Genomic DNA, 16,306 nt, shown 5'->3' on the forward strand with positions numbered 1-16,306 from the left:
TCCACTTCCTTAAAAAAAACAACTGTATAGTTCTCAACGACATGAACCACATGTTACACACAACACTTTGGTCCAATCAGCACAAGATTGATACAACAAGAGCAGAAACATGATCTCCTTTAAGGCACTTCGCTCCTCTGCAGCACCAACACATACAACCAAGGTGTCGTACATTTCATACACCTTCAGCATCCCCTCTTTCACTCAGTCACTCCCCTGACCCCCCCCCCCCCCACAGCTGGACCCTGCCTGTCTCCTCCTGGCCCCCTTCACTTATCTGACCTGCCAGGTCAGCAACCTTTTTATAGTGACTCTCTGACTGCCTCAATGCCCACCTGCACATCCTGAGGACCAGGTATGACCATGGTCCTTACCTTCATGGGTTTGGGAAAGGAGGCATTTTAAGAGTGTGGCACCATAACTCACTCTATGAACATAAGCTGCTCACTAGTGATATGCAGGTTAGTGGACAGCAAACTCACTGTGAATGTACCCCTTGAAGCCATTCAGCATGTCTGATGCTTGATGGAAGCTCCTTGAATGACTCTTTCAATGTTTTTCCAATAGAATACATGAATGAGGACAGAATGACAAGGTACTATTTCTTCAGTGAACGGTCTCTGGCTGTGAGTACACATTGCAGAAGTGTTCGGAGGCTGGAGCTTACTTCCTCTTAGGCGTGTCTGCCTCTTGCTCACAACTTTCACTTCAACGAGACTGAATCGTGACATGCTGACATGAGTGTATACAGCGATGCGTCTGTCGACGAGTTGGAGACTTTGGGGTAAGAGTGCAGGACTAGCGTTCCTTCTCATGCCAAGCTTTCTCTTTCTATGTCCGATAGAACACAATGGAGCACACTATCTGAATGTTGTCATTCATAGGAGTGTGACTTAGACCTCATCATTGATACTTTTTGAAAATATGTCTTTTCAAACCGTTGACTGTCTTCGTCAAACCAACTTCCGGGTATTACACTATCGTGAACTTTTTGTAGAGTACTTTTGCATATTAGGTTAAGCTGTACACTGATTGTATCAACTTTGAACTGGATGACTGGATTTAAATGAAGCTCACAGCAGGACAGCATCGAGCCACTGATCCTTGTCGGTTAGAGCGTAAACCTGCTTCTAAAACATGATTTGTAAAATCGTAAAAGAGGGTATTTGGTTAAGCTGTGCCTGCCATGCTGCCCCCTCATGCATGTAGCCTGTTAAACTATGTTTACACACTGCTCTTTTTTTATACTCAGAAACTCTTTATGCAAATAATGCACTTTCACTTCCCTCTACAAATTTACTCAGCAGCTGTCTGAGGGTGTTTGGCACCAACAATCATCCCCATTTTGTCTGTTTATCCAAAAGACATGTTTCATCAACTTTTGTCTCGTATGTATCTGGTAGCCCTACAGTTTTCAGTTTAAACTCCACCAGGGTCAAATTAAACTCAGTCTATTTGTGAACTGGAGATGCCTTTCACTTTGATTAAAGCACCAGCTGTCCAACTATCAGCTTGCTAATGGTCCACTGCATGGTTTCCCCTGGTTCGACTGGGCCTTGATGAGTGAGTCAGGTGATACAGCATTTGATTCTAAAGGTCGATCTGATTTGATCCCTATCCTAAGGATCAGATCTGTGCTCTATTTGGGATACGAATACTTAAAAAGCACTTTAATGCGGTGCAGGTGGACATTGCTGTTTCTCATGTCAGTGTTGGTGAGGAATACAGTCTTGTCATTGAAGGTGGTACCACTATGACCTGTCCCGTCATGCTGCAGAGGCCCTTCTCTTGTCCAATGGGATTGTTGGAAGTTATCTCCTCAGAAACAGTAACAAGGGACCATGCTTCTTCGCCCTGTCTGTCAGGTCAGTCTGTCTGAAATGTTCATTCTAAATGACAACCTTTTAACCTGGTAACATTGTCTACCCTAAATTCCAATTGTGTTATCATTCCATTTGTCAGAAATACACACTACCAATTGACAACTTGTAATCAGCATCACTCCACACTGTAAACAGTGTGAACTGTAAACATCACTCCTCAACTGTGAACAAATCACTACAACAGTAGCAAAGAATTAATTAGATAAGTCAGCCAGGGATGGATTGACAGCGATTTACTTTTTAATACACTGGCCACCGAGAAAGCATGTGATATGAGCACCACTTCATAAACTAGAAAAGGCTTTAACAAATAGTTGTATATATCACTGATATTAATGCACATTAATGACTTAAACTGTTGTTTTTTGTCATTTGACATGTAGGGCGAAGGATTCTGTAAAGCATTTTCATGTGACACGCAAAGACGACGGTTATATGTTTGGCTTCAACCAGTTTGCAACCCTCCAAGACTTTGTTAACCACTTTGCTAACCAGCCTCTGCTTGGCAGTGACACAGGTATGCAGAACCTCAGCTCTTCTAACTAGAGTGCATACTGCATATGATCAGCTTATACAGTGAAGCCACACCTTTGATCTATTCATTCATGGTGAAATGATTATATAATGAAGCAATATTCTTGAAGCCATTTTGAAGCCGAGCTAGAAATCCATTTTTCTAAAAATGTGTTCACAATTGAACAACAATAGAAACAGGCACTAGGTTGAAATTGTAAAGAGTAGATTTACAAAGTGTTAAAGAATAGGAAAGCTTAAAAGAATTATAGTGATATACTCGGGCACCGAGTCCCAAAAACATAAACTGAAGCATACAGAATGAGCTCAAGGATATTTACTAAACTAAAGTAAGGAGTTGTAGTGATCCAAGTGAGAGGTATTAAAAAGGTATGAACCACAAGCACACTAACCCTACAGTCATGTTTTCCATTGTTATATCCACATAAGTCCAAGGACATCTGTTGTGTTGTCGGATATTGCATTTCTTCAGTGTGCTCTTGTGAGGTAGTCAGGCCTGTGACCCACCCTCACCCTCTGAACCAGGAACCCTGATGGTGCTGAAGTGCCCGTACCCATGGCGCGTGGAGGAGCCATCCATCTACGAGTCAGTGCGAGTTCACACGGCCATACAGACAGGTCGAACAGAGAACGATCTGGTACCGAACGCACCATCGGTAGGCCACCTACTGCACGCTCCCACCTGTCATGTGACCAAAGTAACCTTTGAGGAACTCAACCCTAACCCACATGTCAGGAATGTCAAACAGGAATGGTGTTGGTTCAGTTGTCATCACATGACCTTTTGTCATCAGACTACAGGAGCTGTGGGTTGTTGTGTTTGGGCACTTATGTTTATGTGAAGGCTGACAAGAGCATAAGGACCTCCGTGGACAGGAATCCCACTCATTCTGAACCTCTCAAACTGCCACTTGTGGTGGAAGTTTGTGGATTGAAGCCTTGTGAGAGATCATAAGCATCTTGAACCCGCTTTGTGATTAAGTATTTATTACTAACTAGAATACAGAAAAATGATAAAGAATACAGAAATCATAGTTTAAATGACTCAATTCAGCTGAAAAGGGACAGATTGTTCCTCCCTCAGAGGATCAGGAAGATCTGACAAAGCTTCTTCGTGTAAAGCCTAGTTTATGCTTCTGCGTTTTTAGAGAAATGCAAGGAAACCCACACGCAAGAGCCCCTTTTCACCCCTTGGGTGCTCACCAATTTTTCTAGACTTGCGCCAAAAGCTACGCAAGCCTCACGCAGCCCGCAAGGCTGTTATTGGTCTGCTAACTACATCCTTCCCTGAGACTCACAATTACGGTTTTGTAACATAATACCGCCATTTTTAAAAGGAAGATCTTAGAAAATGGATTGCATGTTAATGGAATTTCAGTCCCTACCTTAATATGACCCAGGCAATCATTTGCTAACTGACAGAAGGAAAAGCATACATTGTTCCAGCTGTAATAACAGAGTTTAGGTCACAGGTTACCCAACCAGGTCACACACTGAGTTCCTGAGAAACTCAAATTGTGCAGATCAAAAATTCTCTCTCAACACCCACCACTCACACCATGCAGATCAGAGTGCAGGACATTCCTTCACGGACCACAACATCTGTCAGTGAGGAGGATAGAAAGGGAGCTGCAGCAGGTCTGGGGGCACTAGGAGGAAAAGATGAAACTTCTCACCACCCCGACTTATTACAAACAGTAATTTGGTGACCTTCAGAACCAATAGGCTTCTCTTGCATGGCTGAAGTATTGGAACATCACAAACCATTGCCTTAAAACAAAAAAAACACCAGAAACCATCTCGGACAGTGACAGAGATTACCACCTCCCGACATCATGTGAACTTGAAGTGACCAGCTCATCACTAATGAGACAAGTTAGTAAATTGAGTTGAGGTGATTTTGGCCCAGATACAGGTTGCAATCAAAACGAAGTATCCTTGAGAGTCAATACTTTGCTGCAGGAAGAATTGTAACACAAAGAGTTTCTTTTCAGCTGGGAACGAAAGAAGGCTATCTGGTGAAACAGGGAGCCTTCGTGAAGGTAAGACGTATCAGCTTTCAGTAAATCTGAAGATGGATGTTTGCAGTGACCACACAGCACTTACTAAAGGTGATACTTCACAACATCTTTTACAGAGCTGGAAACAGAGGTGGTTCACACTGAACAGATATGAACTCAAATACTTCAAAGACAAAATGGTGAGGCTCTCTTCAGTTGAAGGACACGGTGTGTTTGATGACCGAGCTTCACTTTGGATCTTTGGTTCCAGTCTGCGGATGGAGTTATTAAGCGGCTTCTGGTCACAGCAGACAGGGCTTGTGGTGCGGGCCTGTAAGCTGCGGTGTGTCTCTGTTGCAGTGTGAGGAACCCATTCGGACCCTGGATCTGAGAGCCTGCTCTGCAGTCCAGTTTGACTACTCTCAGGACAGAGTCAACTGTTTCTGGTAAGTGATGTCGGGGATCACCACTAAGAGGATGCATCACACAGGGATGTGGAAATGAAAACGCTAACACAGATGTAGGAGTCATACTTTATATATATTATATTATATATATACAGCAGTCTCTTGTCATTCCGATGTGAGATGCCAGGTTGAGTCTCTGGTATTTTAATGGACTTCATTTTCCTGTTATTATAATTGCATATAAGAGCATGCATGGCCAGATTTAAATTTGGAATTTAGAAATGTGTGCATTGCCAAAAGCTGTCTGTACTCTGCACCCACCAATACAATCCATTGAGTAAAATTGATCACAAAATGGTCACAAGTGTGTACATTATCTACAAATTGAATTGGATTTATGAATGTGGACAACAGTTGATGTGGGGTGTTCACAAAGAGCAATTCCAAAAAATTTAAAACATCGCAACTTTATTTTTATTTTCAGATCCTCAACTCCCATGATTGGATTTTCTTTTGGCACAAACATTTACCAACTATATACTTTATGCAGTAGCCTTTGAATGTAAATATATGGCTGAAATCAGCTCCTGCTCGGTGGTGGACTGACCAGTTGATATAAGTATGAACGTATGCTGCTGTAATATTTTCACCAAGGAGAAGGCCAGAAGGGCCTGTAAACATCTACTAGGGTAAATGGGTACGCTGCTGTTTTTCTGGATAACAAGCTTTAGAATCTCTTAATTTTCCAAACTATTTAAAATGCAAGGATTTAAATGTCAAATGAAAATTAGTATTGAACACATCACCATTTTTCTCAGTAAGCCCTCTGAGGCGAATTTGTAATTTGCTAATTTGGTCTATATAAAATAAAATGAACTGAAGCTTCCTGTTTGGAGATAGAAGGCGCATGCATTGCTCAGGTGTGGTGATTCTTCCACACAGTCTTTAAATCTTGAAGGTTCCTTGTGCCTCTTCTATGTACTTTTTAAATTCTTTCCATGGATTTTCTATTGGATTCAAGTCAGGTAATTGGCTGGGCTGTTCTGGCAGCTTTATTTGAGCTTTGTTCCATCTTCATCACCCAGGTTTGTTCCATTCATCTTCCAGTTTTTCACAGAATTGTCTTAATGTTGTGCAGCAAACTATAAACAAGCTTCAACATGCCTTTTTCCCTCAGGAATAAAGCATTGTGTTGTGTGCGTGCATGCAAGCTGCGGGATTTGAGTGCATTACTTGCTATACAATTGAACCTGCCAATTCCAGGTCTTTCTGAAGCTCTTCACACAGGTTCCGTATGAGGGGCCGTTTAGGACTTCACTATTGAGACGCTTAAATGTACTAATGAAACACTCACGTTCGCTATCACACACACTAGTGAGAGACATGCATACTCTGTTAAACCTATGCCCACACATATATAAAACATTCTACATACTCATCTGAAACACTTACACACGCGCATACATGTATGCATTTCATATGTATGACACAGAAGTATATAAGTGAACATTTCTACATACACAGCAAAATGGACAGACTCAAATGAACACTAATTTTAACACTTTTAAAGTGTCCCATGGGGTCCACACTCTACAGTGTCAATGTAACACTTTTGAAAGTGTTGCCATTTTAACACTGTTATAGAGTTAATTTTGACTCTTATATAGTTGAAATTTAACAATACTCAAGCGTTTCTCAACACCAGTGGGTAGAGAGTTATATTGACTCTGCGAGAGTCAATTTGAACTCTAAGGTGGTGTTTATATTGTCTCAATCTTGACACTCAACGAAGTGTTAACAATTTAATTCAGAATAAGTGTCAAAATAAATCTGCTCAGTGTTGAATAAACCGCTATTTGCTGATGCTTTTATCAAAAGCAACTTATGTTGCATTATTAACACATAGCAATTCAGGGTTAGGTGTATTGCTCATGGACACTTTGCATTGGAACATGGGTAAGCTGGGGATCAAACCCTGTGGTTCCTGGTGCACCCTCACCAATCCATGTGCCACATTACATGGAGTTAAGCCTGATACCAAGAACTGTGACACTGTACAGTTACATTTCAATCCTATCAGAGTTAATTTAACTCTACTAAGTGTTGCAAATGAAGCTGATCTTGACACTGGATAATGACTCCAGCTCTTACGTACAATTGACTCTCTAAGTGTTGAATCTTTTTTCAAGTGTGATTTCAACTCTGCACTTCAACACTTTTGCCCAACACTGGAAAATTAACTCTAAGAATTTTGCTGTGTATCTATCTGATACACTCATGCATGCACATATGAAAAGGTTATATATATAATGTTATATGTTGTTAAACACTTATATATTCATAACTGAATCTCTTGCATGTGATTACAAAGATATAAAAAGTTTAGATAAGTGTTTCACATGTATTCATATGAGTAATCTCACTAGTGTGAATGGATGAAATCTCACTGGCAAATGGAAGCAAAGAGTGAAGGTCTTGAACAGCAAAAAGCGCCAATCTTACATCCTTCCTTTAATTTGCTTTTAAGACCGGACCTGTCCATTTTTGTGTAGGTCCAATTTTATAAATACTACTAAATTTAAGTCACGGAATGTAATTTTAGGACGTTTTCTGACGAGAAGTTTGCTGTCAGTTTGTCAGCCTTCGTGAGGTGTAGTAAACGGACCGTCTGACTCCTCCAGCACCAGGTGGTTAGCCTCATCTCACCCCGCAGACGGCAGCCTGTTTCATTCAATTTTGCACCTCCCTTTATCGTGTGTTTAATACTTTTTCCCTATGTCCTTCCATTTTATGACACATAACTTAATTTGTTTTATTTTCTATATATGGATTACTGGGGTTGTTACTAACGTGTGGTAAAGATTTCATGATAATAGCACCTCTAGAAATATATTTACTGAGAAAAATGTTTACTTGTTCAATGTATTTTACCCACTTCATGATTATAGAAGCCCAATATGTAACACACTCACCCACGACTGAGTGGAGGGCAGGGTTGTTTGATCCCTCCACTAATCTGTCTGTTGATGATTAACCCCAAACAGCTCCGGTTGCTCAGACTGCAGTGTGTGAATGTTAGTTACTGATGGGCAGGTGTCTCTGTGTATGGGAGCTTCTGTCATCAGTGTGTGAATGGGTGAGTGAGGACTTGTAGAGCTTTGAGGGATCAGGAAACCCAGAAAAGCGAAATACAATTTAAAGTGTGAATACCCAAAATCTTTTCATTAGTACACCATGTAATTCACATTAGTGAACATTTTGAGATCCATTTGGCTCCATAGTGATCCAACATGCCTTGTAGTTCACAACGCAGTCTGGAATCATGGAAGAGGTCCAAAAAGGTAATATTTTTTTATATGCTGCGGTCACTTTGTGTCCTTAAAAAAGCAATAAACAGTAACTGTAAGCTTTTTTTTCTATTTTCATTAACTTTATTGAACCATTATCCACACTAAAATTGACCATACTACATGACATCATTCACACCCATTCATACACTGATGACAGGACCTACCATACACAGTGGCACCTGCCCATCTGTAACTAAAATCACACTCTGTAGTCCCAGCTAGAAGAGCAATGCTGGGGTCAAGTGTCTTTCCCAAGGACACATTGACATGCAGGTTGGCCGGGCCTGGGATCAAACCAACAATCCTTTGATTGGAGGACGACCTGCTCTCCACTCACCCACAGTCGCCCAAATCAAATACATGTGGGCACTGTGAGTTGTACTTTCAATCCAATTCAATTCATTTTATTTTGTATAGCCCAAAATCGCAAATTACTAATTTTCCTCAGAGGGCTTTACAGTCTGTACACATGCAACATCCTCTGTCCCGAAACCCTCACATCGGCACAGGAAAAACTCCCCAAAATATGAAAAAACCCTTCAATGGGGAAAAAAGGGAAGAAACCTTAGGGAGAACGTCAGAGGAGGGATCCCTCTCCCGGGATGGACTGACTGCAATGGATGTCATGTGTACAGAATCAACAATGTAAAAGATGTACAATACATTCAATTTCTCTAACTGAAATGACACAAGTAATTGCAAGTAGCAGAACAAGTGTACGGCAGGACCACTGCAGGGACAACCACCATCAGATAGAACCACCATCCACAGAGGCTTCTGTGGGGAGGGAGAGCAGAAAGATGTTGGTTTATGATGACACTAATATGAATCATATTTAAAGTAATGGTGATGGCAGCAGCAGGTGTCAGTAGAGCCATGCCAGGAGTCAGAACTGGGGTCCGCACGAAACTATGATCCACGGAGACCTGCTAGGCAAGAAAGCACAAAAAACTCCCGGAAAGAAGCTTAATTAGTGATCTACATTAAGAAAACATGGATGATTGTGGATGGAGAGAGTGAGAGTGTGAGCGTGAGAGAGGGGATCGGTGTGCCTTAAGAAGTCCTAGAGCAGCTTAACTAAGCTTGTTTGTAAAAAGGGAAGTGTAAGTAATAAAAACATCAAATGAAACACGTAGGGGTGGGGTGGGGGAGGAGAAGTGCTTAAAGCAACAGTGGCTTTACAGTTTACAGTGCTGTTACTACAGCTACAACTTCCTATTTGAATTTGTTTATTTAGGTTAACAGGGTTTATTTTTCCGCAGCAAGAAAGCAAGAAAAATGAATAAAATTATGTTAATTTATACAGCTTTATAAGACCCAACTTCCAACCCTAATTTAACTGTAGGAAATACACTTCAATTTCCAAAAACTAACAAAATGGAACATTACCGGTCGATGTTTGGAGGATTGCCGTTGCGTGTGTCTTTATTTTGGGTATTTTTTATGTTATTTTAAATGTTGTTTCAAAGGTTAAAACTACTCTTGTTCCCTTTACTCTAAGTATACAATGGAATCATCAGTCACTGGATCAAAAATCAGGAGATATTTAAAAAACGATTCAAATCAGTACAAAAAAGGAATTAAGATAGTCTACATATGTTATTTTGTTGTAACACTAGAACTCCTGCAGCTTGGTCTACTGAGAATAGTGTGAACAAACACATACTCACTCAGCGTAGTAAACGTCCTGTGCCCACATTCTCCAAACTGATGTACAGTGATGCAAATCTGTGCTCTCCTGATGTCCACAGCCTGGTGTTTCCTGAGAGAACGTTCTATCTCTGTGCAAAGACGGGTGTGGTGGCAGATGAGTGGATGAAGATCCTCAGGTGGAAGCTGGTGAGTATGTTGGGACACATTTTTGCATTCCTTGCATGTCGGGGGGGTAGCGGTCAGCAGGACACGCGGGTCAAAAAGGGACTAAAGAGACACAATAAATCACTCTTGGGGCTGTTATTCAAACCTCGGTCTGTGGTTTTATAAACGGAATCCACCAACACTAGGCTATTGCCGAGGTGCAAAAGACCTGCAAAAAGTCAATGAAATGTAGGATCACCTTGGTTCAGTCAAGGCAAAGGACGACAGCTAATCACACCAATTTTGCTCCATCAAGAAATATTAACCTTTTAACTACACACACTTGATGACCATGTGGCTGTCTTCCCGAAGAGAGCTTTGCTTAATGAATTAATGAATAATTTTAGTGAGATACGCTTTTCCTCCAGGGCATTGTATATTGGTAAATTCAAATTGAATCAGTTAAGCCATGTACTTTCAGCTAAAAGTAATATTGCAATCTTAAGGCAGAGGAGATTCCAACAATGTTGTCAATGAATTGTCAATTCAGGTTGATAACAAACCCAGGTCTACAGATTCCAAAGCATCAAGCCAACCTCTACAACACAGGACTTGTTGTGAATCAATGATAAAAAAATATATATTTTGATCGCCCCCATTCAGTCAAGGCAAGATTGCTCTCCATGAGCCTTTCCATATGTGGTATGACCAGCTCTTTGCCCAGTTCCTTAATGAATAGCACCATGCATTGTTAGCCCTCCTTGCAGAGAAGGGTTGCAATGATCAAAAAAAAGATCAAAGTACACACTTGACACCTTGGGAAAGAATTGATCACAACAGGTGCTGGGGCAGGTTAGATGAACTACCAAGCAAAATTCAAACGTGGAAGCATTAAAATCATAAGAAGTGACCAAGTCTTTAACTTTATTATGGGAGCCAAGTTCAGTAAAGAATGGAGCATCTGTAGTATCTCAAAAGCAACTTTGTTTCTTATATCAGCTGGACACGGGGTTAAAAAGAGAAGAAGATAAAAAACACTGTGTCTCAGAGGATTTGAACCATGGATCTAAACCACTAAAGGCATAAAGATATACACTACGCCATGGGCTCACTTGAGATTGTGCAATCGAAATTACACTAGAAGAGGTTGGATCGTCTCCATTCCATCAGGGCAGAGAGTGCGATCTGTAGGGACTTTTTATTTGCAGTTATTTAGCTGTTCGTTCTTAAATGTTATTGTTTGATTCTTTAGGTTGATATAATAATAAGAGAGTTTTCGTAGTCAATTACCCCAACCGTCTCTGCAATGGGAAGGTCGGCCCCACGGGGGAGACTTCCTGCTTGTTGATCCATTTCTGTATTCTGTATAAAATATATATAAAACCGTAAGAGCTGTGGCAACCAACAGGTGTTGGCAAAAAGATTTCGCTCAGAGTCACGACTGGCTGCACAAAAAAGGGTATGGTTTATTTTTTAACGTCCAAACAAAAGAAAAAGGGAAAAGGGCAAAAACAGGTTCTTCCTCTTTTGAGGGATCAGGTCACTCGGTCCAACTCAGCTGTCCAGCCTTCGGTCTCCTTACTGCAGAAAACACAGAAGAAATCCCCAGGGGTTAACGCACATGTCCCAAAAAATGCCCCGGCATGACGCCAGCTCCTACTCACGTCTAGTTCCCTTTGCTGTTGGAATGGTTGGTCCTATAGTGTGGCCAACCTTCATCAGGCTCATGAGCCGCAGCTGAGCCACTCGTTGTCTCCAGGGGGGGCGGAGCGTTTGCCCTTTTGGTCACCTGACCTTGGTGCTGATTTCTGCTCCTGAGCAGTCTTCTGAGGTGCTGTCTAGGGGCTTGCCCCAGTGGGTTGACACAGAGCCTTAGTAAGATATTAGTGAACCTCTAAAGCAAATGTGTCAAATTCAAATACGAAGCCTAGCCGCTAAACCGGAAGTTCGTAGATTTTTTACAGTAAGAATGGACGCAACCGTCTGCAATGACAGCGGTTACCAGGGTAACATGAGGAGAAGTTTTTAAACGGATTTAAATAAATTATCACTCCCTCCAGGAAATACACAAGACTACGAATCATACCGATGTCCACGTTGGAATCCACCGTCGAACTAAACACACATGTCGACCGGTGTTACACCCTTACTGGTTTTTACACCTACTGGTTTCCCTACGCGTGCGTGTTTGTGTTTACCCGACAGCAGCAGATGTGTCTGCGTCTGTTTCCTGATTCGTCACACATTCACAAACATATTGCTGAAAATCTACAAAACACATCACAAATCCATTGCAGCGTTCACGATTGTATAAGTGAGCACTACATCACAACCACATATGAAAACATTTATTTAAGAAAATATATTTAAAAAACGATCGGGATTCGAACCCTGTGGGTCAAAACACCAGATTCCCTCTTATTAGGGGTGTAACACCGGCTTTTAGCGAACATCACGAGAACGTATCGAACAGATATAACAAGACCTTAAACAAAACGTACCTCACTGGCTGCACACATCCAAGAGGAAATGATAACACTTTAGTTCAGGAACTATTACTACTCTGAAAGCTACCTTAAAATGATGATTTTACCGTAACTTAAGACTTCACATACTTGTTGGCTCTGTGACACTAAAACATGTGCCCCCGAAACTAACCACGTAAACACAGTTCCTACACCACAAACAAAACAAATATTTCTGTGCACAAACCACACAACAAATAAACAAGTTCATCAAGATATTATACAAAGGACACAAATTACATTCACCTGACCAAGGAGAGTAAATCAGCCGGACACGCGGATAAAAAGAGAGAAAAAAAAAAACATGATGTTAGTGGGACTTGAACAGGGTATCCCCACACAGAGAGTTGGAGCGATGCACGTAGCTCAATTGCAATTTTGGGATCAAAACGTCATTCATATAGGTTATTTGCCTCTTTGCAAAAAATACAGGGAATATTCACACTTAAGCAATTATAACTGACTTCCTGTTTGTTTTAGAGCATAATCCTCAGAGACTTTTTAAGTCTCCCTGTAATACATTTGTTAAAAAATCACCACACTTCGTACTGCTTCGTCAAAAACTTCCAGGGGGCGCTATGGAGGCAATTTTCACTTTTGATCCAAAACTCCACATCATGTCTGTAAAGGTCATCACTAAGGACACTCACAGAGGTTTTCAAGAGTTTTGGAGTTTGCCAAGGCTCAGAAGATGTGCTTGAACTTTCATGCGAAGATGGTGTCGTCACGGCAACAAAATTGGTCCAAAACTCCCAATATTCACTGTAACCTATCATCACAGTCTTAATGCGTATATTCCCAGATTTGAAGTGGATCAGATTAAAGGGCTAGGAGATGGACATCTAACTGTAGCAATTTGCATTGACCTAAGCCAATAGGTGGCGCTATACTTTTTCGAAAATCACTGCATGGCATTACTTATAGGCCTAAACATTTCTAGCCAGAAATATCAATGATACCTGGAGACATAACATTTTACATTTTGAATAAAATCGTCCAAACTGGACGCAAGATCACGGCCAGGTAGTTTTATGAAATCTCTTGATTTTAATAACTTTTGACCCCACGGTTGTCAGGATCAACTTGCCTGATTTTGAAATCGTCATGTTAAAAAACTTTTGAATTTTTGCACGCGCTTCAGAAGTCCGAAAAATGAAAAAAGTACTCTCTAGCGCCCCCGTAAGTGCTCCCTATGGGGAATTTTTTTCCCACTTTTACCGATTGACCTGGAACCTTTTCCCACAGGTGCTCTTGGATGTGCTCTACAAAAAAGTCAATTATGGTATGCAAATGCACCTACCGTTTTATGTCCGCCATTTAGAATTTTGTGAAAAACACGTTTTTGCAAACTTCTCCCAGACGCTTGGTCCGATTCTTACGAAATCTTCGGCAACCGAAGAATGTTGATATCTCATTTGTCATTAAAGCTATGGACCAATGAAGTTTGTAAGAGGTTTGGCCTGAAAAGGAAAGACCTTAGCGGCTACGCTTCGTATTTGAGTTTGACACATGTGCTTTAGAGGTTCACTAATATCTTACTAAGGCTCTTACGGTTTTATATATATTTTATACAGAATACAGAAATGGATCAAAAAGGAGGAAGTCTCCCCCGTAGGGCCGACCTTCCCATTGCAGAGACGGTTGCGGTACTGACTACAAAAACTTTTAGTCTTAATATTTTATCAACCTAAAGAATCAAACAATAACATTTAAGAACGAACAGCTAAATAACTGCAAATAAAAAGTCCCCAGAGATCGCACTCTCTGCCCTGATGGAATGGAGACGATCCAACCTCTTCTAGTGTAATTTTAATCATGCAATCACAAGTGAGCCCATGGCGTAGTGTATATCTTAATGCCTTTAGTGGTTTAGATCCATGGTTCAAATCCTCTCAGAGACACAGTGTTTTTTATCTTCTTTTCTTTTTAACCCCGTGTCCAGCTGATATAAGAAACAAAGTTGCTATTAAGATACTAAATATGCTCCATTCTTTATTGAACTTGGCTCCCATAATAAAGTTAAAGACTTAGTCACTTCTTATGATTTTAATGCTTCCACATTTGAATTTTGCTTGGTAGTCTAACCTGCCCCAGTACCTGTTGTGATCAATTCTTTCTCATGGTGTCAAGTGTGTACCTTGGTGTACCTTGATTTCTTTTTTTTCCTGCCACTTATGAAAAAGCTCATGGAGAGCAATCTTGCCTTGACTGAATGGGGGCGATCAAAATTATTTTTGTGACGTTTTGATCATTGATTCATAACAAGTCCTGTGTTGTAGAGGTTTGCTTGATGCTTTGGAATCTGTAGACACGTGGTCATCCAGTGTGTGTAGTTAAACGGTTAATATTTCTTGATGGAGCAAAAGTGGTGTGATTAGTGGTCGTCCTTTGCCTTGACTGAACCAAGGTGATCCTACACATATTTAGTTAACGCTTTGCTGCGTAACAAAGACAAAACTAAAAGAATCAAACAATGTCCTCTCCAACAGTAGTGTATTAAAGTATTTCCATCACTCAGGCACCGAAAGGAAGCACCAAAATCTGTGTTATGTTTCGGTTCAGTACCGGTCGTGAAGGAATAGGAATATTGCACTGGTTTTCAGCACCCAACCCTGATATTGACTGGGCATAAAACAAATAAATCAACATTTAACGCATTTGTTGATCCATGACATGCACTCAAGTGTTTTTGCAACTAGCAGTGAGACTCTTATTTCCAGTCACAGACACTCAAAGGCCGATGACTGCATACGGAAGGAATCCTGGAGTTCATGGAAGACGTCTCATCAGCTCGATGAAGAATACAGAACAGCACCATTCGAACGTGAAGAGTAAATTTGGACGCAAACTACTGAACCACTTTGCTATATAAAAGATGTGTAACTTTTCATGACAGTCTACTTTCTGCTTTCTTTTCCAATGGATGTTGTATAAGACCAAAAAATGCACGGAATGTATGAGTGTGTTTCAGCTTTTTCTGACTCCCCTAACCTGTCTGGGGCTCTCACCTCCATAGGTTCCTACTCAAACACAAGGGAATAATGTATTAGTTATATTTCAGGCAGCAGGACAGTCTCTGTAGAATTGAGTAAGAATAACTCATCACCCTACATTAGTGTGGCTCAGTGACATGTGTATGAAGCTAAGAGGCTTCGATCCACTCACAGCAGTAGAGTAGTAGATTCAGTGTTGATCTGTGTCTGCACATGGGGCTTCTAGTCAAGAGAAACTAAAGTTGTGTCCAGTCTTCATTTAATAACTGCAAAGCATTTAGCTCTGTACTGGGAACATTTTGTTTTTAAACTGTATATTTGTTTTACAGTTAGAATAAATTTACCCAAATAAGTAATCTCAAGATGATGATGATTCAGGGAGTTTCCACCACATGTTCCTTTGAAAAAAAAGTTGTTAGAAAGTAGCTCTTGGTCATGTTACTTGTGTCCATCCGCTCTTCTGTGAGTGGTGAGTACTGCATGATGATTTACCGGAGAAAGAATTCATACAAATGAACCTGTAGGTGAAAATAAAATTGTTTATTTACTGATATTACTGGTTATTTACTGATACCATGAACAATTTTGAATAGGTAAGGCTTGGCCAATATCTTAAACTAGTCTGAGTATCCCTTTTACAGTTTTTCTCGATTGTTTACACACATTTTCTTAAAGCATGCCTCATACTCTCAGAACTCTACACACAAATCAAAAAACAAACACACAATGGGAAAAAACCCTCAATACTCCTGCAAAATTAAACTTTACATTCAAAACAATGTAATTTCTTCTCAAAATGGTATTTTGTTTTCAAATG

At 40.6% G+C, this 16,306-nt stretch overlaps 1 protein-coding gene across 3 annotated transcripts; it reads left to right on the forward strand.

The window, feature by feature from the left end:
• Nucleotides 1-698: 698 nt before the first annotated feature.
• dapp1 (dual adaptor of phosphotyrosine and 3-phosphoinositides) lies at nt 699-16,040 on the forward strand. 3 transcript variants are annotated; one of them, XM_037487504.2, is made up of 9 exons: nt 699-784; nt 1,743-1,865; nt 2,267-2,400; nt 2,943-3,073; nt 4,412-4,459; nt 4,555-4,617; nt 4,778-4,863; nt 9,926-10,013; nt 15,217-16,040. In XM_037487504.2, exons 1-9 carry the CDS (start codon nt 738-740, stop codon nt 15,238-15,240), a joined length of 744 nt encoding a protein of 247 aa, XP_037343401.2. In that variant the 5' UTR covers nt 699-737; the 3' UTR covers nt 15,241-16,040. The 3 variants fall into 3 exon arrangements, with proteins under 3 accessions (XP_037343401.2, XP_037343399.2, XP_037343402.1); XM_037487502.2 differs by lacking the exon at nt 15,217-16,040 and having other exon boundaries at nt 9,926-10,174; XM_037487505.2 differs by lacking the exons at nt 9,926-10,013; nt 15,217-16,040 and adding an exon at nt 5,309-6,366.
• The last annotated feature ends 266 nt before the right edge of the window (nt 16,041-16,306 follow it).

Source organism: Pungitius pungitius, chromosome 14, assembly GCF_949316345.1.
Source record: "Pungitius pungitius chromosome 14, fPunPun2.1, whole genome shotgun sequence".
Lineage (NCBI taxonomy): Eukaryota > Metazoa > Chordata > Actinopteri > Perciformes > Gasterosteidae > Pungitius > Pungitius pungitius.

Bases quoted from the DNA above. Each gene is read 5' to 3' on its own strand.
- dapp1 (XM_037487502.2), top strand. From the start codon at position 738: ATGAGTGTATACAGCGATGCGTCTGTCGACGAGTTGGAGACTTTGGG. The intron at 4,460-4,554 runs GTAAGACGTATC...CATCTTTTACAG, and splicing joins AACAGGGAGCCTTCGTGAAG to AGCTGGAAACAGAGGTGGTT. The intron at 4,864-9,925 runs GTAAGTGATGTC...TGATGTCCACAG, and splicing joins GACAGAGTCAACTGTTTCTG to CCTGGTGTTTCCTGAGAGAA.